Source organism: Sminthopsis crassicaudata, chromosome 2 (genome assembly GCF_048593235.1).
Source record: "Sminthopsis crassicaudata isolate SCR6 chromosome 2, ASM4859323v1, whole genome shotgun sequence".
Lineage (NCBI taxonomy): Eukaryota > Metazoa > Chordata > Mammalia > Dasyuromorphia > Dasyuridae > Sminthopsis > Sminthopsis crassicaudata.
This window is the reverse complement of record NC_133618.1, coordinates 398,701,725-398,725,050: the sequence shown is the minus strand read 5'-3', so window position 1 is coordinate 398,725,050 and position 23,326 is coordinate 398,701,725. Positions and strand designations below refer to the sequence as shown.

Genomic DNA, 23,326 nt, shown 5'->3' with positions numbered 1-23,326 from the left:
AACCTCCCTCTTTGTCACTCTGCCTTCCATTAACAAATACAGGCATCCAAATACATGAACAAGTACAGGAAATAATTGTTTTTTTTTTTTTTTAAGAGGATCAACTCAAACACTAAAATATTGTTAGCATTGTCTCCCAAAGATGACTTTAATGTATTAATAACCATATCACCATTTCTCCTAATTCTTTTTGACATTTTCTGTAGTAGGTATTATGAACTTGGTCCTCTTATTATTGTGTTTAGCAGGTAACATACATTTTGGATTCTAATTTTTTCTGATCAAATTTATTGTATTTTTATATATTTCCTTTTTTCTAATTATCATTTAATCATTCAAAGAGAAGAAAATGTTATATATGAAATTATGAACTCTTTTGTAGTGTTTTTAAAAAGTACATTAAATTTAATAAGGTAGTAACAAAATTGCTTTATTTGTCTGTTTCCTTTAGAACTCGTTCAGATTCATTTCAAAGGTGAAATGGGAAAATGAATTTAAAAAACACAGGTTTCATCTATTTCAAACAATAATTAAACTCGAGAACAGCCACGAAGTTAATATTTGAGTCATGTTTTGAATCACAGCCCGGTCCCATTCATAACTAGCTCTAGGCCTGAAGAAATATTGATCTGCCCTGTCTATGAGACTGCTTTGACCTTCTACATATGATCACAAGATCACAGGAGTTCTATTCCATAGACGCCCTAGTCCCAATTCCTACTAATGCAGAAAACACTTCAACATCCCAAGGATTGGTCTTGCAGTCTCTTCTTCAACACTTACAGTATTAAGCACTTAGTTTCCATGCATGGCAGTTCCATTCTATTTTTGGATAGCTCTGAATGTTGGGAATTGGAAAATTCCTTTCTTTTACCAAACTAATTCTAGTTCCTACCACGGAAACCAAGCAGAATAAACCTCTTAGCTTTAGAATAAAATCAGTATATAAATGTAATCAGGAACAACTCTAGGATTTACCATTCTCATTCTCAGTCTCTGTTTTCTCATCTATAAAGTTGGAATAATAACACATTCTATCCTACCCGACAAAGAGGTTATAAGGAAGAGTATTTATTATACTATATTATTTTTATAATAGCTCCTCTAGCTCCTTATTACAGTTTATATCTTTATTATGTTATGCAGCTCAGATCTAAATATGAACTATTATAATATGAACCCCCCAAAGCACTTTATTAAAGAGGACATATTCATGTCTATTCATGTCCTATAGAATACACTTCTTACTCCTACCAATCCAAACCCTCACCAACCTTCTGTCTGGGCTAAGATTAACTTCACCGCTTTAAGGAAACCTTCTCCTGATGACTCAGGCCCACGATGATCCTTCTCTGACTTAATAGAGTCTAAAACAGTGGTTGCCAACCTTTATTTTAACCCATTAATAAATGTCTGGCTAAGTACCTTAGGTATATGCACATTTATTCGTAAATCATATACGTGACTATTGTACTACTAAAAAACATTTGTTATTCTTCACTCATTTCAGTTTTCTCTGGCTTCATACCCCATTTGGGGTCTTCTTGGCAAAAATACTAGAGAAGGATTTGCCAACTCCTTCTCCAGTTCATTTGACAGATGAGGAAACTGAACCAAACAGAGTTAAGTGATTTGCTCAAGGTCACAAAGCTAATTAAGTGTCTAATGTTAGATGTGAACTCAATGAAGATGAGTCTTCCTAACTCTAGGCTTATTATTCTAGCTACTGCACCACTTTGGAAAACAGACACCAACATAAATATCATATAATTCATTCTCATTTAAATTTTTAAAAAGAATGAGATGAAAAATGAATTGTACAGTATTTTAAAATACTTGTTTCACCAAGGTACAAAGCTCCCTTTCTTTCATGAAAATATTAATGTTATTTTATAAGATTAATAATATTATAGTAAGAGTAACATAGAAAAAGCATTTATTAATCAGTTAATGTATAACTGAGTATGCTTTATTTTTTTTTTAAATCTTGATTTAGCACATTTTGACATAGCAGTTCAAAGGTCTATTTTAAATTCTGCTTATTTTACTACTTGGCTTAACATTAAAAAAAAAAAAATTTCTCACAAAGATTCATGAATCCAAACTGAAATACATGATTGGCTGTAATTACTAAAATATGATACTCATTTTTCAATCTCATCCACTAATTATGTAAAGGTTTTTGCTATGCTCTGGCTTGTCAATTTCCATCTTCCCTTATATTAATCAGCTATTTTTGCTAACTCATTAAAAAGTATAATATTTTTCTATTTTTAACCAATGCTTTTCAAATCCCACTGAAACTCATTGGAAGATTTAAGAGGTTAGAAAATTCTGTTTCCAGGTTTTCAAATTATGCAGATCTGAGAATTTTTATATAAATAACAATTTTTTTCAACAAACGCTTAGTCTTTGATGTCTTGCTAAACATGACTGTTTCATACTATCATTAATATTTTAAGGTATGATATACATGTAAGCACAGGCTCACTGTTTATAACAGTAGATAAAAATTCATAACAATAGTCTTGATATTTTCAACTTATTTTGTACTACTTTTGCCAAATCTGATTAGTTCACCTTGCAATATAGTTGATGGAAAAACATAACTATAGAGTAGGAGAAATGTGAGTTCTACTATTTTTTAGCTTTTCCTCATGCAAATAATCTTATTACTATTATCTTCCCTCTGCAATTTCTTTGCAGGAATCTTTTTAACCCAGTTGTCCATTTTATAAGAGTTAACTTAGCTAAAAGTCATAATCTCTAAATCCACTTAACCTGTTCCAAATAAATTACAACAAGTTGCAACCCACTGAAAACAGAAGAATGAGGATGACTGTGTCAATGTTTCTGAGCTGAGAAATTCTCACTCTTCCCTCAGAATACCTTGTGACCTTAGGGAATAATGAATCAGGGCACGGTGTCAAGTTATATTTTAAATGTTAGTAAAACTTAGTTTCCTTCTTAGTGGATTTTTATAACAATATAATATAAAGTTGTAATACTGTTTCTAGGACCCTAATGGATTATCTTTCATATCCCAAAGCCCCATTTTGGAGATCATTGGCCCAAATCATACAATGTAAGCCCTGTTTGATGTAGGTTTTATATACTCCAGTTTCCTGTGCTTTGGTCTTCCAAGGGGAGGCACTCTTTAGCTAGGCTAGTGTCTTAACCTCTACTTTACTCCTCACAGTACCAGCCCCATTCAAGGTGGACAGTAAGTAAGCATTCCTTAAAGGCCATCCCAGTAAGCAGCCATTAAAGGTCAGTGACCACTTGGCCCCAAACCCCACCATTGCACCTTTCTGGACAGATCTGTGATTTCATCAGTGTGGGGAAACCTCCTCCAAGGTGGAAACTCCCTCAACAGATGTGGCAACTGGTCGAGAGTTTGAAGCACTGCCGGAAAGGTTGGGAGGTTTAGTGACTTGCTTGCAGTCAGACACTTAGTGTCTGCTAAGACAAGATTTTCCTGACTCCAAGGTCATCCCTCTATCCGTTAGACCACTCTTCCTCTCACTGACAGCAAAGAAAGCGTTACCTGGAATGGAGTCAGTTGCTGAGGTGGAAGAGAGAATTTTAATGCCGGAATCCTGCGTTTATATGGCACCTTCTTGGGAGGGGCCTTAGAGACCAATTAGTCCCCACTCTAACACAACTTGTCAAGTGGGGCAAAGGAAAGATAGTCCAGTGAAGTGCCACCTGACTGTCCAAGGCAGCAGAGAAGAGAAACCTCGTTTCCTGACTTTTTATTCCCTCCTCATCCCAACCAGCATAGGTCAGCTGGGTCAGCCACGACAAGCTGGCCCCACTGTCAGTGTCCTATCCCAGGGAATGGCAGGAAGAAATTGGTGGTGAGGTTAGGGGAGGGCTTTAGCACGACTACATTTTCCCTCCTCTTACCTTCTTCCCAGGACTGAGGACTCAGGAGCACATGGATGCAACTGAAAGACATTGGGGAACTTATCACAGCTCATCCTCTACCAGTACAGAAAAAGGGAAGATTGGGCCCTCTCCTTCTTTTTAAAGAAGTGTATAATACAATGATTGATTCAACAAGCATTTATTAAGCACTTACTAAGTGCCAAAGGCCAAGAGCTAAACTAGTTATTGAGACAACAATGGAAAAACAAAAACAGTCTTTGCTCTGATGGAGCTTATGTTCTACTGGGGAAAACAGTAGGTACACAAATACAAAGAAAATACAACCTGCATACAAAGAAATATAATTTTGTGAAAAGGGTATCAGGAACAATCTCTTTTAGGAGGTAGTATTTCAGCTGGGCCTTGAAGGAAGCTAATGAATAAACGCAGTTGGAGGGGTAGAGAATTCTCCACCCTGGCAGAAACATTCACCCCAGGAGCCCAGCCCCACATCCATGGGGAGAACAGTTAGAATGGAGTCAGGCTGTACAGTGGAAAAGTACTGGCTTTGGAGTTATAGAACCTGGATTCAAATCCCCCTCTGACATTAGCTGTATATACTTGGACAAGGCATTCAACCTCTCTAGGCTTTAGTTATCTCTTCTGTAAATTTGGGGGTTAGATTACATAGTCTCAAAGATGTTTTCAGCTCTAAATCTAAGATCCTATTAAAGACTTGAATTCTAGTCCTGGCTCTTCTATATGCTAGCAATGTGATCTTGGACAAGAGAGCTCACCTCTAGACCAGCTTATTAATAAATTAAGGAAAATAATATTTATCTTAACTATTCCACAGCCAGATCAAAGGAAACAATATGAATGGGAAGCAGTTTGAAATTCATAAAGTAAAACTTGAAAGGGAAGTATGACTATTATTAGTCTCTGTGATATAAGTGAACATACTGCTTATCTTGTAATAAAAATGCCCAGGCAGTTGCACCTAACGCCACCCTAAAAACTTAGCTAAGTTACCTGCTGAGCTCAGGTCATTTTCTTCTCTTTCTGTGTTTAGAATTTGGACCCAGTTTTCTTCCCCACCCAAACTCCTGCCCTTATATTTGAGGATTTCAATATACATGTTGATGACCACTCAAATATACTGATTACGTAGGTCATCAACCTCCTCAATTCCCATGACCTTTACTTTCACTCTAACATAACCCCACAAGACACTGATGCATTGTTGGTGGAGTTGTTAAAGAATCCAACCATTCTGGAGAATAATCTGGAATTATGCCCCCAAAATTATCAAACTGTGCATACCCTTTGATCAAGCAGGGCTTATATCCCAAGGAAATACTGAAGAGGGGAAAGGGACCTGTATGTGCCAAAATGTTTGTGGCAACTCTTTTTGTAGTGGCCAGAAACTGGAAAATGAATGGATGCCCATCAATTAGAGAATGGCTGGGTAAATTGTGGTATATGAATGTTATGGAATATTATTGTTCTGTAAGAAATGACCAGCAGGAAGATGGCGGAGAGGAAACACACGACTCAGTGAACGTCCTCACTCCCTCACAACCAATTAGATAAATTAAGTCTCAAAATTAGCTCAGGACTGATAGATACCACAAGGACTGGAAGCACGACTTACCAGCTGAAGAGAATCTGGAGTTTCAACAGGAAAGGTCAGTTCTCAGGGGAGGAATAAGAAAGACCAGCACAGACGGTGGGGTAGGGGCACACTGCGCCCATTGCGCTGGGAGGGGCTCTGGGATCAGAGAAGCCACTGAGGTAAAGGAATCTGGCACAGGCTGTTAGCTCTTCTCTGCTAATTATTTAGCAGTTCAGAAGAGAAAGCCAAAATATTTTAAAACTCAGATTAGATTTTCCCCGGACCCTGGGGGTGACTCAGGCACCAGGGGGTGTGGCCTCAGCTACCGCCTGAGAATAGTTAAGAGACTGACAAGTGGGTGGATACGGCCCAAGGCAACACACACTGCCTAGCTTAGCTGGAGGGAGTGGAACTCAGCTCCAGGAAGTCCCAGAGAAGCGGAACCTTTGAACTAGGGACCGCGGTTTCTGGCAGACACTTCCAGTTTGAGCGCAGGGGCTTCTTACGTCACCTGCTGCAGACACCCACTCCCCACCCGCACACATAGGCTGGGCTTCTTGCTGTCTTCACTATTCTACGCCCTCGAAGCACAGTAGTGCTAATCACCTCTGAGGCACTTCCAGGGAGGGGGTGGGGAACTCTCTCCCAGAGCTCTCTCTTAGCTCAGGCTCAGGAGCCGCTGCATCCATCCCGTCTGGGAGGAAGCTGGTAAAGAAGTAAATAATTTCCTACCCCAGAGACAGACCCCAAAAGATTTTTTTTAAGTATGAGCAAAAAAGCTAGAAAAACTATAGATTCCTTCTATACAGAGAAAGAGCGGGTGTCCAACCCCGAGGAAGTTGACAGCAGAGAATCAGATAACAACCTAAAGGGGAACGATTCCTGCCCCCCATCACATAACTCTCTCCTAGAAGAAGCTCTTAAGAAATTGAGGGAGATCGAAGAAAAATGGGGAAAAGAAAGGGAAGTTATGATAGAGAATAATAACGTCCTGAAATTGGAGTTGGAAAAAATAAAGAATTCACAGGAGATGCAGGGAAACAAAATTAGTGAATTAGAAAAGGTTAAAAAAACACAGGAAAGTAGGATTTCTGAATTGGAAAAGATAAAAAAGTCTCAAGAAAATAGAATTTCTGAAATGGAAAAAGAAAATAATTCTCAAAAAAAAAAAATTAGGGAAATGGAAAAAAACTCAATAGAGCAAAATAATTCATTTAAAAACGAAATTGGGCATTTACAAAAAGAACTAAAAACTGTGAAAGAAGAAAATAACTCCTTAAAAGTCAGGATGGAACAAATAGAAATGAATGATTCACAGAGAACCCAAGAATCAGTCAAACAAAACAAAAAAAATGAGAAGCTGGAGAACAACGTCAAATACTTACTGGGAAAATCTATAGACCTGGAAAATAGATCTAGGAGAGATAATCTGCGGATTATTGGACTTCCAGAAAACTATGACCAAAAAAAGAGCCTAGATTCTATTTTACAGGAAATTATCAAAGAGAACTGTCCAGAGATAATAGAAACAGAAGGGAAAGTAGATGTGGAAAGAATTCATCGAACTCCTTCTGAAATAGACCCTAAAAAAAGAACACCACAGAATATTGTGGCTAAGCTGCAGAATTACCACACAAAGGAGAAAATCCTGCAAGCAGCTAGAAAAAAACAATTTAAATACCAAGGTGCCACAATAAGGGTCACCCAAGATCTGGCTGCCTCCACATTAAAAGATAGAAGGGCCTGGAACCTGATATTCCGAAAGGCAAAAGATCAAGGACTGCAACCAAGAATGAACTACCCAGCTAAGTTTAGCATCTTTTTCCATGGAAGAAGATGGTCATTCAATGAAACAGAGGAATTCTATATGTTTCTAAGAAAAAAACCAGACTTAAACAAAAAATTTGATCTACATCCACAAGACTGAAGAGAAACAGAAAAAGGTACACAGAACCCTTGAGAACTGTAACTTTGTTGTGGGTATATAAAAAATACTCAAGGATAATTTGATTTTACTGATATAAAAGAAAAAAAGGGGAGTGTGGTAAAGGGAAGGAGGTCGGTTCAGAAAAAGGGGAAGGAGTGATAAAAAGAGGGAAACTACATCCCAGGAAGAGACATAGAAAATACACCATATCTGAGGGAACTTAGTGAGGGGGAGAATCATTGTGTGAATCTTACTCTCATCAGAAGAGGCTCAAAGAGTAAATAATTAACATATTTGTTTTTCAGAGAATTTTCTCTCACCTCATTAAAAGGGGGGAGAGGAAAAGGGGAAAGGAAAAGGAGAACAAGTGAAGGGACTTGGAGGGAGGGGGGAGGGATCCTAAAAAAAAAAAAAAAAAAAAAAGAGGGAGGGTTGCGCGTCACAAGGGGGGTCTGTAAATTAAATATCGGGGAGGGGGATCAGGGGGGTCAAGGGAAAAAAGTATAATCTGGGGATAATACGATGGCAGGAAATACAGAATTAGTAATTTTAACTGTAAATGTAAATGGGATGAACGATCCCATCAAATGGAGACGGATAGCAGATTGGATCAAAAAGCAGAACCCTACAATATGTTGTCTACAGGAAACACACTTAAAGCAGGGAGATACATACAGAGTAAAGGTAAAAGGTTGGAACAGAGCTTATTATGCTTCAGGTAAAGCCAAAAAAGCAGGGGTAGCTATCCTTATCTCAGATCAAGCAAAAGCAGAAGTAGATCTCGTTAAAAAAGATAAGGAAGGAAACTATATCCTGCTGAAAGGTAGCATAAATAATGAAGCCATATCAATACTAAACATATATGCACCAAGTGGTATAGCATCTAACTTTCTAAAGGAAAAGTTAAGAGAACTGCAAGAAGAAATAGACAGTAAAACTATAATAGTGGGAGATCTCAACCTTGCACTCTCAGATTTAGACAAATCAAACCACAAAACAAACAAGAAAGAAATTAAAAAAGTAAATAGAACATTAGAAAAACTAGGTATGATAGACCTTTGGAGAAAACTGAATGGCAATAGGAAGGAATATACTTTCTTCTCAGCAGTTCATGGATCCTATACAAAAATTGACCATATATTAGGACATAAAGATCTCAAAATTACATGTAGGAAGGCAGAAATAATAAATGCCTTCTTCTCAGATCACAATGCAATAAAAGCTACATTCAGTAAAAAGTTCGGGGTAAATAGACCAAAAAGTAATTGGAAACTGAATAATCTCATCTTAAAGAATGACTGGGTGAAAGAGCAAATTATAGAAACAATTAACAATTTCACCCAAGATAATGATAATGATGAGACATCATATCAAAATCTTTGGGATGCAGCTAAAGCAGTAATAAGGGGAAATTTTATATCTTTAGAGGCTTATTTGAAGAAAATTGAGAAAGAGAAGATTAACGAATTGGGCTTACAACTTAAAAGGCTAGAAAAAGACCAAATTATAAACCCCCAACCAAAAATTAAACTCGAAATACAAAAATTAAAAGGAGAAATCAATAAAATTGAAAGTAAAAAAACTATTGAATTAATAAATAAAACCAAGAGTTGGTTTTATGAAAAAGCCAATAAAATAGATAAACCTTTGGTAAATTTGATCAAAAAAAAGAAAGAGGAAAATCAAATTGATAGTCTTACAAATGAAAAGGGGGATCTTTCCACCAATGAAGAGGAAATTAGAGAAATAATAAGGAGTTACTTTGCCCAACTTTATGCCAATAAATTTGATAACTTAAGTGAAATGGATGACTTTCTCCAAAAATATAGGCTCCCTAGATTAACAGAGGAGGAGATAAATTGCTTAAATAGTCCCATTTCAGAAAAAGAAATAGAACAAGCTATTAATCAACTCCCCAGGAAAAAATCCCCAGGGCCAGATGGATTCACATGTGAATTCTACCAAACATTTAAAGAACAATTAGCCCCAATGTTATATAAATTATTTGAAAAAATAGGGGATGAAGGAGTCCTACCAAACTCCTTTTATGACACAGACATGGTACTGATACCTAAACCTGGTAGATCGAAAACTGAGAAAGAAAATTATAGACCAATCTCCTTAATGAATATTGATGCTAAAATCTTAAATAAGATATTAGCAAAAAGACTTCAGAAAATCATCTCCAAGATAATACACTATGATCAAGTAGGATTTATTCCAGGAATGCAGGGCTGGTTTAATATTAGGAAAACTATTAATATAATTGACCATATTAATAATCAAATAATAAGAACCATATGATCATCTCAATAGATGCAGAAAAAGCATTTGACAAAATCCAACATCCATTCCTACTAAAAACTCTTGAGAGTATAGGAATAAATGGATTATTCCTTAGAATAATCAGGAGTATATATTTAAGACCGTCAGTAAGCATAATATGCAATAGAAATAAACTGCAACCTTTCCCAGTAAGATCAGGAGTGAAACAAGGTTGCCCACTATCACCATTACTATTCAATATAGTACTAGAAACGCTAGCCTCGGCAATAAGAGCCGAGAAAGAGATTCAAGGAATTAGAGTAGGAAATGAGGAAATCAAACTATCACTTTTTGCAGATGACATGATGGTATACTTAGAGAACCCCAAAGACTCTGCTAAAAAGCTACTAGAAATAATTCAAAATTTCAGCAAAGTGGCAGGATACAAAATAAATCCACATAAATCCTCGGCATTTTTATATATCACTAACAAAATGCAACAGCAAGAGATACAAAGAGAAATTCCATTCCAAACAAATGTTGAGAGTATAAAATATTTGGGAATCCATCTACCAAAGAAAAGTCAGGAATTATATGAGAAAAATTACAAAACACTTGCCACAAAAATAAAATCAGATTTAAATAATTGGAAAGACATTCAGTGCTCTTGGATAGGCCGAGCGAATATAATAAAGATGACAATACTCCCCAAACTAATCTATTTATTTAGTGCTATACCAATCAGACTCCCAAGAAACTATTTTAATGACCTAGAAAAAATAACAACAAAATTCATATGGAAGAATAAAAGGTCAAGAATTGCAAGGGAACTAATGAAAAAAAACTCAGAGGAAGGTGGTCTAAGTGTACCTGATCTAAAGCTATATTATATAGCAGCAGTCACCAAAACCATTTGGTATTGGCTAAGAAATAGACCGGTAGATCAGTGGAACAGATTAGATACAAAGGACAAAAAAGGGTACATCTATAGCAATCTAATCTTTGACAAACCCAAAGACTCCAACATTAGGGATAAAAATTCATTATTCGGAAAAAACTGTTGGGAAAACTGGAAATTAATATGGCAGAAATTAGATATGGATCCACACTTAACACCATATACCAAGATAAGATCAAAATGGGTCCATGATTTAGGCACAAAGAGGGAGATAATAAATAGATTAGAGGAACAGAGGATAATCTACCTCTCAGACTTGTGGAGGAGGAAGGAATTTATGACCAGAGGAGAACTAGAGATCATTATTGATCACAAAATAGAAGATTTTGATTACATCAAACTAAAAAGTTTCTGTACAAATAATACTAATGCAAACAAGATTAGAAGGGAAGTAACAAATTGGGAAAATATTTTTAAAAACAAAGGTTCTGACAAAGGTCTCATTTCCAAAATATATAGAGAACTGACCCTAATTTATAAGAAACCGAACCATTCTCCAATTGATAAATGGTCAAAGGATATGAACAGACAATTCTCAGAGGAAGAAATTGAAACTATATCCACTCACATGAAAGAGTGTTCCAAATCACTACTGATCAGAGAAATGCAAATTAAGACCACTCTGAGATACCACTACACACCTGTCAGATTGGCTAAGATGACAGGAACAAATAATGACAAATGTTGGAGGGGATGTGGGGAAACTGGGACACTAATACATTGCTGGTGGAGTTGTGAAGGAATCCAGCCATTCTGGAGAGCAATCTGGAATTATGCCCAAAAAGTTATCAAACTGTGCATACCCTTTGACCCAGCAGCGCTACTACTGGGATTATATCCCAAAGAAATACTAAAGAGCGGAAAGAGACATATATGTGCCAAAATGTTTGTGGCGGCTCTTTTTGTTGTAGCTAGAAACTGGAGGATGAATGGATGTCCATCAGTTGGAGAATGGTTGGGTAAATTGTGGTATATGAAGGTTATGGAATATTATTGCTCGGTAAGAAATGACCAGCAGGAGGAATATAGAGAGGCCTGGAGAGACTTAAATCAACTGATGCTGAGTGAAATGAGCAGAACCAGAAGATCACTGTACACTTCAACAACAATGCTGTATGAGGATGTATTCTGATGGAAGTGGAAATCTTCAACATAAAGAAGATCCAACTCACTTCCAGTTGATCAATGATGGACAGAGGTAGCTGCACCCAGAGAAGAAACACTGGGAGGGGAATGAAAATTGTTAGCACTAATATCTGTCTGTCCAGGTTGCATGTACCTTCGGATTCTAATGTTTATTGTGCAACAAGAAAGTGATATTCGCACACATGTATTGTACCTAGACTATATTGTAACACATGTAAAATGTATGGTATTGCCTGTCGTCGGGGGGGAGGGAATAGAGGGAGGGGGGGTAATTTGGAAAAATGAATACAAGGGATAATATTATAAAATATATATATATATAATAAAAAAAAATAAAAAATAAAAAAAAAAAACAAAAAAAAAAAAAAAAAAAAAAAGAAATGACCAGCAGGATGAATTCAGAGAGAGAGGCTTGGAGAGACTTACATGAACTGATGCTGAGTGAAACGAGCAGAACCAGGAGATCATTATACACTTCAACAATGATACTGTATGAGGATGTATTCTGATGGAAGTGGAAATCTTCAACATAAAGAAGAGCTAATTCAGATCCAATTGATCAACGATGGACAGACTCAGCTACACCCAGAGAAGGAACACTGGGAAATGAGTGTAAACTGTTTGCATTTTTGTTTTTCTTCCTAGGTTATTTTTACCTTTTGAATTAAATTCTGTAAATTAAATGCACTTGGATAATGGAGCACATGAGACTAATTGCCAATTGGACAATTCTCTATTAACATGTTTGAAAGTTGACCCTCCCCAACTATTCTGTGCTGACTTGATTGGTGGGACAAAGAAGGGGAAGTGATGAGTGTGGGTGGAGTAGGAGGAGGAAATTGAGGATTCTCCTGGCAGTGGGAAGAGAGGAAGGTGGTGTGGAGAATCCCCTGATAGCAACCTCAAGAGACCAAGAATAAAGACTTTTGATTAGCCTGACTCCGGCTGGTTTCTGGGAAGACAGAGTTCCAGCAAAATTCTTCCTGTGCAACAAAAAAATTCAGTTCTGCACACATATATTGTATCTAGGATATACTATAACATATTTAACATGTATGGGACTGCCTGCCATCTAGGGAAGGGAGAGGAGGGAAGGAGGGGAAAATTCAGAACAGAAGGGAGTGCAAGGGATAATGTTGTAAAAAATTACCCATGCATATGTACTATCAAAAAATGTTATAATTATAAAATTAATTTAAAAAATAATTCTCACACACACACACAAACAAACAAACAAAAAAAAAACATAGCCCCACAAAGGGATAGTCATATATTTGATTATCAGTCAACAAGCATTTATTTAAGAGTTACTACTACCTGCCAGGCATTGTACTAAGCAATGGGGATGCAAAGAAAGACAAAGAACAGTTTCTACCTTCAAGAAGCTCATGGTCTATCAGGAAGATAATATGAATAACTAGGTACAGAGTAGATATAGAGAATAAATGGAAGATAACTCAGTGTTCTATTTTCATGATCAAGAGAACCCATGTTTAATAATGTCTGGTACATACTAAGTTTTAAATAAATGCTAGCTATGATGAGATTTATACATATGTACATACACAAAATTTTCTATAGGATAGTTTATAAAATTTAGTTATGTATCATTTAATTGATTAATAATATAATTTATTATCATCACCATCATCAACATCATTATCTTCAGCCTCACAATGAACTTCGGTCCCTTCTACCTCTCAGTGTTCTAATTTAACTTCACTGTTCTCTCTTCCCAATTTTACCCTCTAGTTAATTCAACTAGATGCCTTATCTTCCATCCACTCTTAAATTTCTTAAGTACCACATCCAGTGCTCCTGCCTTGGGAACCCCCATTATGGATCATTCTAACCATACACCTTCCCCGATCCTAGTCAAAAGTTCTTACTGGTTGTGCAGGAAGTCACAAATGTGCCACTATAAATTTCTATTATCCAATCTCAGCAGAGTCCTCACTGTCCCAAGTGATTTTGCCTCATCCCTACATGATATATCATATGGTAGTTGTTGCTAAGGTCTTCTACAGACTCTTGACCCAATCCCTTCAGTAAAGGATCTTAGCTCTCAATTTATATGATGACTATGACAATGTGAATAAAAAGGTTAACCACAAAAAATTGAAACTGAATGAAATTATGATGATCAAATTTGGGCTCAAAGAAGAGATGTGAGAATACAACTTTCCACACCTCTTTTGCAGAAGGGAGATTTATGTTAATGGACTACTACATATAGCATCATTCTTTTTTTTTTTTTTAATATTTAAATATGCTGAATAGTTTGTGGGACTTTTTTCTTTCTTCCTTTTTTTTTTTTTAAGTTTTCTTTTTTTTTTTTTCTTTTTCTTTTTTTTTTTTTTGAGGCTGGGGTTAAGTGACTTGCCCAGGGTCACACAGCTAGGAAATGTTAAGTGTCTGAGACCAAATTTGAACTCAGGTCCTCCTGAATTCAGGGCTGGTGCTCTATCCACTGTGCCACCTAGCTGCCCCTTCTTTCTTCCTTTTATAGCCTTTATTATAAAGGATAGGGGAGTGAGATTATCCTGTAATATAAAAACAAACAAAAAAATTTACTAAATATACATATATATACACATATATTTTTAAGGAAAAAACAAAAACAAAATCAGAAGTTAATCACTTCATGATAAGTTCTCTCTTGTCTTTTATATAATGTATCAAAATTCCTTGACATTTATCCCTCCCCTCCTCTGCCTCAAGTGTCTAATAGAGAAATATCCTCTCTCTACCAAGACTAACTTTCTTGACCTATTCTGTCCTGTCTGTATGAGAAGTTTGACTTCCAAATCTCTTCCTCTCTAATCTTCAATTTCTATCTACTGCTTCTTTTCCTGATATCTAGCCCTGCTATCTCCACAAGCTATTCTTAGACAAATTCCTAGAAAAAGACAATGATATCCCTTGCCTCTAGTGTTCCTCTTACTTCTTAATCATTTGGAACCTGGATTATGACCTCATCACTCAACTGAAACTACTCTCTTCAAATTCATCCATGATATATCTTTCTTTCTTTCTTTTTAAATAGCTTATTTTTAAAATACAAGAGATAGTTTTCAACATTCACTCTTGCAAAATCTTGTGTTCCAAATTTTTCTTCCTCCCCTCTACCGACTTCTCTAGAGGGGAAGTCATCAATATATGTTAAACGCGCAATTCTTCTGTATATATTTCTGCAGTTATGCTGATGCTACATGAAACAAGCAGAACCAGGAATACATTGTACATAGCAACAACAGCAAGATTGTGTGATGATCAACTATGACAGACTTGGTTCTTCTCAGCAGTTCAGTGATCTAAGGCAATCCAAAGCTTTGGATAGAAAACACCATCTGGCAGATGACATGATGGTATACTTAGAGAACCCCAAAGACTCTGCTAAAAAGCTACTAGAAATAATTCAAAATTTCAGCAAAGTGGCAGGATACAAAATAAATCCACATAAATCCTCGGCATTTTTATATATCACTAACAAAATGCAACAGCAAGAGATACAAAGAGAAATTCCATTCCAAACAAATGTTGAGAGTATAAAATATTTGGGAATCCATCTACCAAAGAAAAGTCAGGAATTATATGAGAAAAATTACAAAACACTTGCCACAAAAATAAAATCAGATTTAAATAATTGGAAAGACATTCAGTGCTCTTGGATAGGCCGAGCGAATATAATAAAGATGACAATACTCCCCAAACTAATCTATTTATTTAGTGCTATACCAATCAGACTCCCAAGAAACTATTTTAATGACCTAGAAAAAATAACAACAAAATTCATATGGAAGAATAAAAGGTCAAGAATTGCAAGGGAACTAATGAAAAAAAACTCAGAGGAAGGTGGTCTAAGTGTACCTGATCTAAAGCTATATTATATAGCAGCAGTCACCAAAACCATTTGGTATTGGCTACGAAATAGACCGGTAGATCAGTGGAACAGATTAGATACAAAGGACAAAAAAGGGTACATCTATAGCAATCTAATCTTTGACAAACCCAAAGATTCCAACATTAGGGATAAAAATTCATTATTCGGAAAAAACTGTTGGGAAAACTGGAAATTAGTATGGCAGAAATTAGATATGGATCCACACTTAACACCATATACCAAGATAAGATCAAAATGGGTCCATGATTTAGGCATAAAGAGGGAGATAATAAATAGATTAGAGGAACAGAGGATAATCTACCTCTCAGACTTGTGGAGGAGGAAGGAATTTATGACCAGAGGAGAACTAGAGATCATTATTGATCACAAAATAGAAGATTTTGATTACATCAAACTAAAAAGTTTCTGTACAAATAATACTAATGCAAACAAGATTAGAAGGGAAGTAACAAATTGGGAAAATATTTTTAAAAACAAAGGTTCTGACAAAGGTCTCATTTCCAAAATATATAGAGAACTGACCCTAATTTATAAGAAACCGAACCATTCTCCAATTGATAAATGGTCAAAGGATATGAACAGACAATTCTCAGAGGAAGAAATTGAAACTATATCCACTCACATGAAAGAGTGTTCCAAATCACTACTGATCAGAGAAATGCAAATTAAGACCACTCTGAGATACCACTACACACCTGTCAGATTGGCTAAGATGACAGGAACAAATAATGACAAATGTTGGAGGGGATGTGGGGAAACTGGGACACTAATACATTGCTGGTGGAGTTGTGAAAGAATCCAGCCATTCTGGAGAGCAATCTGGAATTATGCCCAAAAAGTTATCAAACTGTGCATACCCTTTGACCCAGCAGCGCTACTACTGGGATTATATCCCAAAGAAATACTAAAGAGCAGAAAGAGACATATATGTGCCAAAATGTTTGTGGCAGCTCTTTTTGTTGTAGCTAGAAACTGGAGGATGAATGGATGTCCATCAGTTGGAGAATGGTTGGGTAAATTGTGGTATATGAAGGTTATGGAATATTATTGCTCGGTAAGAAATGACCAGCAGGAGGAATACAGAGAGGCCTGGAGAGACTTAGATCAACTGATGCTGAGTGAAATGAGCAGAACCAGAAGATCACTGTACACTTCAACAACAATACTGTATGAGGATGTATTCTGATGGAAGTGGAAATCTTCAACATAAAGAAGATCCAACTCACTTCCAGTTGATCAATGATGGACAGAGGTAGCTGCACCCAGAGAAGAAACACTGGGAGGGGAATGAAAATTGTTAGCACTAATATCTGTCTGCCCAGGTTGCATGTACCTTCGGATTCTAATGTTTATTGTGCAACAAGAAAATGATATTCGCACACATGTATTGTACCTAGACTATATTGTAACACATGTAAAATGTATGGTATTGCCTGTCGTCGGGGGGAGGGAATAGAGGGAGGGGGGGTAAATTGGAAAAATGAATACAAGGGATAATATTATAAAATATATATATATATATAATAAAAAAAAAAAAAAAAAAAGAAAACACCATCTGCATCCAGAAAGAGAACTAGGGAGACTGAATATAAATCAACACATGCTATATTCCTTTTTCTTGTTTGTTTGTTTTTTTCTCTTGTGATTTTTTTTCCCCTTTTGTTCTGATTTTCTCTCCCAACATGATTCATAAGGAAATATGTCAAAAAATGAGTATATGTATAACAAAAAAAAAAAAAAAAAAAAAAAAAAAAAAGTTTTTACATGTAACTGGAGAAAATAAAGATTAAAAAGAAAAAAACTTTTCTCTATATCCTGTTTAAAAATACTATAAAGCAGAAGGAAAAACAACCCCAAAACATTTAAGGTTATTCATCTTGGTGTAAATAGCATAAAAGCTCCTAGAGAGCAGGGACATCTTTTGCCTCTTTTTGCATCCTTAGAAAGTACACAGCGCTTGGCATATAATAAGGACTTAATAAATGTTTATTGATTCACCACTGAAAATACAATCAATGGCTCCTTCCTATAATTCAGAGAGAATACAACCAAACTAATTTAAGATTCTTTTTCCACCACAGCTAACAAAGACCACAAAAACAAAATTTCAGATAAAGAGCCCTTCTTTTATCATTTAAATATGAAATGTTTTTTCCTCATTCTTAAATTAACTCTCTGCAACTTCTATGGAGATCAAGCTAAGTTCAAGATGACAAAAACTCTAGGTTTATATTCATCATCTTGGCCTGCCACAGACCACATATCCATCCCACCATAATTGCTGCATCCCCACCCAACAGTACCAATATGTAAGCATATTTGCCCTCTCTACTGTTTTCTACGGGGGTCCCTACAACCTACCAAGCACCAATACCAAGCTATCCCACTCAAGGTAGTCATCATCCGGTTTCCAGAGATGTTATGTTCTAGACCTGATATCTTTCTATATTCTTCTCAGCCCAAATTGGATGCCCCACCATGCAAACTTACTGTTGCCAGTGGGTATAGATGTCCAGAAGGGTCACTGATTGTTCTGGGAAAGTTTTCTGTGAAGGAATAGAAGAGAAAGGATTAATTGCATGTAATCAGAAAGGCCACAACAAAATTAGAAAAAAGAAGAAGAAGAAAATGGTTGCTTCCTTGGAGTCATTATTGTTTTTAATACCTGAAGGAGAAAAGCAACCAACTTTTTATACTGAGGGATTTGAGCAAAAAAAAAAAAAAAAAAAAAAAAGATTATTTAAGTATTATTGAGGAAATGTAAGATGAAAGGGTAAAATATTGTTAGGAAAGACCTATCCACATCTTGCACCTAACACATAATTACAACTAATATTTGGGATAAGACTTGATGGACTCTACAATTCTTTTACAACCTGAGATTCTTCCAACTTGAGGCTGCCTACAAACAAATAGAAAAGTAAAATTGGATAAAATGGCTGAGCTTGAATAGATTTTAGCCTCTAAGATTCTAAATGGAGCAACCTTGTTGGAGAAAATAGGACCTACTGCATAACAGGTAAGTAAAAAAGCAAAAGAAGTCCATGGACACTATGTATCACTTTCTTGAAACCAAAGCAGGAGGAAGAATGAAAATATTTTCAGCTTACTCATAAGATAAATAAAAACAAAAGCTGATGTTTTTATAGTGCTTCAAAATGACTAACTTCCTGATTAACTAGGAAGTCTCTGGTTTTCTGAAGCTTCTGAGATAAGAGGTATCTAATAGTATGTCTGGAAAACCTTTTCCTTTCTATCAATTCCAATCTGAAATGATGAGAAGAACAATACCTGGCATAGATTTAGAAAAAATGGAAAAGTGGAGTCTGGAGATTTACAGCCAATTTTCATTCCATTCCCGATTTTTCATGAGACAAAGTTCACTCTAGTTTCACTAGGTAAAGCAAAGCACAAGTATCTGGGGCACCAACTCCCTCTCCCCAACACACTTCATCCCTACAATCATCCAGTCCATCTCCCTACCAAGAACAAACAAGAAAGAAAATGTGTAACTGACTTAGCATGTACTTCAGGAGAAAACAAAGCCCAGATGGTCTCACTGGCTCCCTATTCTCTTACCAAGAAAGAGAAAAGCAAGGTGGGACAAGGCAGGAAAGACAAAAGGAAAAGAGGAAAAGAACTGCTTCTCCCTAAGAGGAATTTACTCTTTTTTGGTGGGATAAGGAGGTGAACAACACTGCTAAGTAAATACAAAGTACAAGCAGAGTAGATACAAAATAACTGGGGAGAAAGAGGAATGTCCCTAAGGGGATGGACAGGGAAGACAAGGGATATTGGGGGGAGAGGGGACTTGGCTAATTAGAGTTCTTTCCAAGGAAAAAAATTCAGAATGAAGTCCAATACTAATAAAGCATAAAGTGGGTATCATGATGATTAAAGAAGTCAGGACGAACTGGGTACAGTGGATGTCTGACAGTTGGGGGATCATGGATAAGTCACAACTTGTATAAATCTTGACTTCCCCATCTGAGAAATGGGACTAATACCTGTAAAAACAGGGTTGTTTGGATCATCAAATAAGACAATGCCTGTAAAGTTCTTTGTGAAGAGACCTGAATTCTAGTGCCATATCTGCTCCCTTTCTTTGGAATTCAGTTTTCCCCTAAGATTAAGCTAGGAATTCTCTACTGAGGAAACATTATGTTTTTATAATCACAAGACGATGTATATAATGAATATCCCAATAATTTCCATTTCTCAGAGCTGCTTCTTCTGGCCTGGGAGTCACAGTCTTACAATGCAGCTTGAAATGATCTATTCTTGACAACGCTCTCCTGTGTATGTTAAATGAAGTAATTCAGAGATTACAGAAACTGTTCCTGTCACAGAGCTCTGATCCTGCCTCCCCACAAAGTAACAGCCCCCATGATATGAAACAACCACTTATAAAGTATTCCTATAGGACTGAAAAACACTCATACTGTCCTGGATTTGTGGGTTTGTCATGGGAAAGCGGTGGGACCCTGAAACTGGTTACATTGTAATCTACTTTCCCTCTCCCTTCCCATTTATTGTGTGTATAAAACCTCTGCTTTTCCTGCCACAGATCTCCTACCCAGAAAAACTTTCAGTTTGCAAACTGTATTCTTCACTCTGAAACAGATAAACTGATACTTAGTCTCTAAAACCTGTTGCAACTTTGTATGGCCCCAGCTAGCCACAGTTTGGAGACTAAGATAATCAATTAGGTTGACACTACCAAGATCCTTTCCGGCTGAGACAACCAAAGAGGATGATTGCAAAGCCTCAGAAACCTGCGGAGGGGAGGGTGGGGATGTACGGAGGAAGCAGGGCCCTAACTGCAGGAGCTTTACAGACTACACTTGAAGTCTTATCAAGGTGGCACTTGTAAGAAACATTTAGCCCTAGTCACACACAGGTACGGGGCAGCGCTGGGATCTGAGCCCAGGTGTTTCTGGCTTCCAGGCCGGGCTTACTTCACTTTGCTGCCTCTTAGTGGTTAAAGAAGAGCCGATTTAAGTCACTGTGAAGGGAAGAACAGAGCCATCCAGAAATCTGCTTCCTAGCGAACACAGACAAGCAGGATGCGACATCTCCTTCCCAAGAGCGGCTAGGGATGTAGCAGCACGTGTCTGCTCCGGGAAACCCCCCTTACCTCTCGGGCAGACACAACTTCCCCGAGCACACAGAGCTGCTGAAAATTAAAGAGTCGCCACGGGGGCTTGTCCCATGCCCGTTGAGCACAGCTGCAGTTACTAGCCCTTCCTCCTCCACCCGCTACCCCTGCCATCTGCAGCTCAGCGAGTCATCCCGCAGTATCTGAAGACGTGACATTAAGTATTTCCCCACGGGCCGAGTCCGCAAGTCATGCAAGGGGACTCGGCAACAAGAAGCCGCAGGAGAGCATCGTGCTCTGCCAGCGTGAGTGTGTCACGGGCAACGCTGAGGACCGCCTGCAGCCCAGTGCTCCCAAGCCCAGGCTCCCACCTCCTCACGAGTCGCGCCCAGGAAACTCCCAGCGGCACCGCAGGGGCTCCGGACCGGACTGGACCCGTCTCCCGTCAGTCCCTCAGTCCCTCACCTGGCCGCTCTGCAGTTTCAACTCCCGCGCCGCCCTCACGTAGCCAGCCTGCACCAGATGGTGGTGGATGAGCGGGAGCAGCTCCCTTCGCTTTCGAGCTTCAGTCATGTCTCCGGAGACTGGGCAGCAGCGGGGGCTGCCGGGCTCCGGAGCACACGAGGACCCAAGGGTTGGCAGGCCGGCTTCTGCAAGCTCGCGCTCACAACTTTCCCCCTTAGTCCCCGCCCCTCCGCCCTTAGACCTCTTTCTACTACTTCCGACTTCCTGAGATTTTTCCCCCCGGCCTCGGTTTTTGCTGGGAAATGTAGTTTCTTTCATTACAACAAAAATTTTTAATATTTTTGCTTTTTCCCAGTCACATTTAAAAATAATTTTTACATTTGTTTTTAAAACGTTGAATTCCAGATTGTCTTCCTTATCCCCATTCCCGATCCCCATTAAACAAGCACACGTGAAGTCATACAACACGTTTTCATGAAAGTCATGCTGTGAAAGAAAACATAGATGTCTCCTCCGCCAAAAAAGCAAAGACCCCCCAGGAAAATAAAGTTTGAAGAAAAGGGAGCGTGTTGTTCAATCTGTATTCACACACAATCAGTGGTTTCTCTGGGTATGGACAGGATTTTTCAGAAATCCCTCAGAGTAGCATGATAACAAAGCAGCCACAACTACAAAACACTGGCTCAAACTCAAAACAGGGCATCGGCTTCCTCTTCTGGAAGATGACATTTACTCATTATTTGTGATGTTCTGATTTAGGACAGTCCCACCGTGATTTAGGTTTGCTATTGGAACAAAATGAGGCACTTTTAGGCAGGAGGGTACTGGAGTTCGATTAGGTCTGAGACTATTCAGTACTGATTGTGAGCATTTACAGCTCAGAAATCATCAAACATTGAAATATAGTTTCTTTCGGGGCCCCGAATAGCGGCTCAGAGCTCTTCTCGCGGCCCCAGAGATGGGGGCGGTGCTCAGCCGGGCGGAGACTGTTGGCCGTGGCACTCCGCGTGGAATGTCACGGTTTTCCCCACACATAGACTGTAAGCTCCTTGGGGGGCAGACTGTCTTTTGCCTATTTTTGTATCCCTGTTACTTAGCACGGTGACTGGCTCTTCCAAGTTAAATACATATTTATTAATTGGCTGACACTAGGTGCTTAATAAAGTTTATTGATTGATTGAAAATAAGCTTTTATGAACATTTGTTTCTACTTTGTCACCGTTGTCCCAAGGACCCTTCTACTTTCTCCCCCAGCTATCTACTATAATAGTGTTTTTTAAGAGAAAAACACCTACACAATTGATCAATACATGGTAAACCTCTGAGAATATGTCCAATGTTTTATCACCTGCGGATTCCCACGCTGCGAAGGGGTAGGTTGGGGGATGGCCTCTCTACTGTCTTCACTCTTTGAGTCCTGCCGGACCTTTATCATTTTTTACTTTTGATCCAGAGATGCTCTAGGTAGTGCTGGCATGTAGTAAGCATGTGGTAAGGTTACCTGACCACTAGAATGACCTAATTAGGAATGATGTGTTTCTTCCTTGAAACGATCTTACTTTGGTTACTTTATACAGCCAGGATGCTGAGTCCAGAAGTTGTCAGATGACAGCTTGTTGGTCAGTGAAATGGGATTTTGAGATTAAAGAGCATCAATAATGAGGTGCAAAACAAAACTGGATGTCTGCCACTTAACCTAGTGACATTCCAAGTCTAAAAACACCCTCAGAACTTCCCCCTGTGAGCTCTGCCCTGGGAACTGAGTGCTGCACTTGTGCAGACCACTCCTCAATTCCACTTTTACACTACAAAATTAGCATGTCACTGTCGCAAAGTACCATTTCTCTTCCCTATGATTTACTTTCATGTTCCCTGACTCTGCTAACTTCTTTTGGAATTTAGCCTACTTTAATTGGCCCTTTGACTTGGAGATGAGTTTGAGCCTGCAAATTTTTTCAACATCTCATATGGAACTGATATGGAACACTTTTTGGGGGTCCCCCTTGAACCTCAAAATAGGGATATATTGAGAGATGTAGATGATGTAAAAACAAAACATACCGATAAAATTTATTTGT

The 23,326-nt window shown here is 37.8% G+C and overlaps 1 protein-coding gene across 1 annotated transcript in view; it reads right to left on the bottom strand.

The window, feature by feature from the left end:
• Positions 1–21,475, bottom strand: part of LOC141552870 (uncharacterized) — a 53,528-nt gene extending 32,053 nt beyond the window's left edge. The window contains exons 1-2 of the mRNA XM_074284806.1: positions 21,249–21,475; positions 18,176–18,231 (exon numbers count right to left, since the gene is read on the bottom strand). Of these exons, the coding sequence (XP_074140907.1) occupies positions 18,176–18,231; positions 21,249–21,356 (164 nt within the window). The 5' untranslated portion in view covers positions 21,357–21,475. The remainder of the gene's footprint in view (positions 1–18,175; positions 18,232–21,248) is intronic.
• Positions 21,476–23,326: the final 1,851 nt, after the last annotated feature.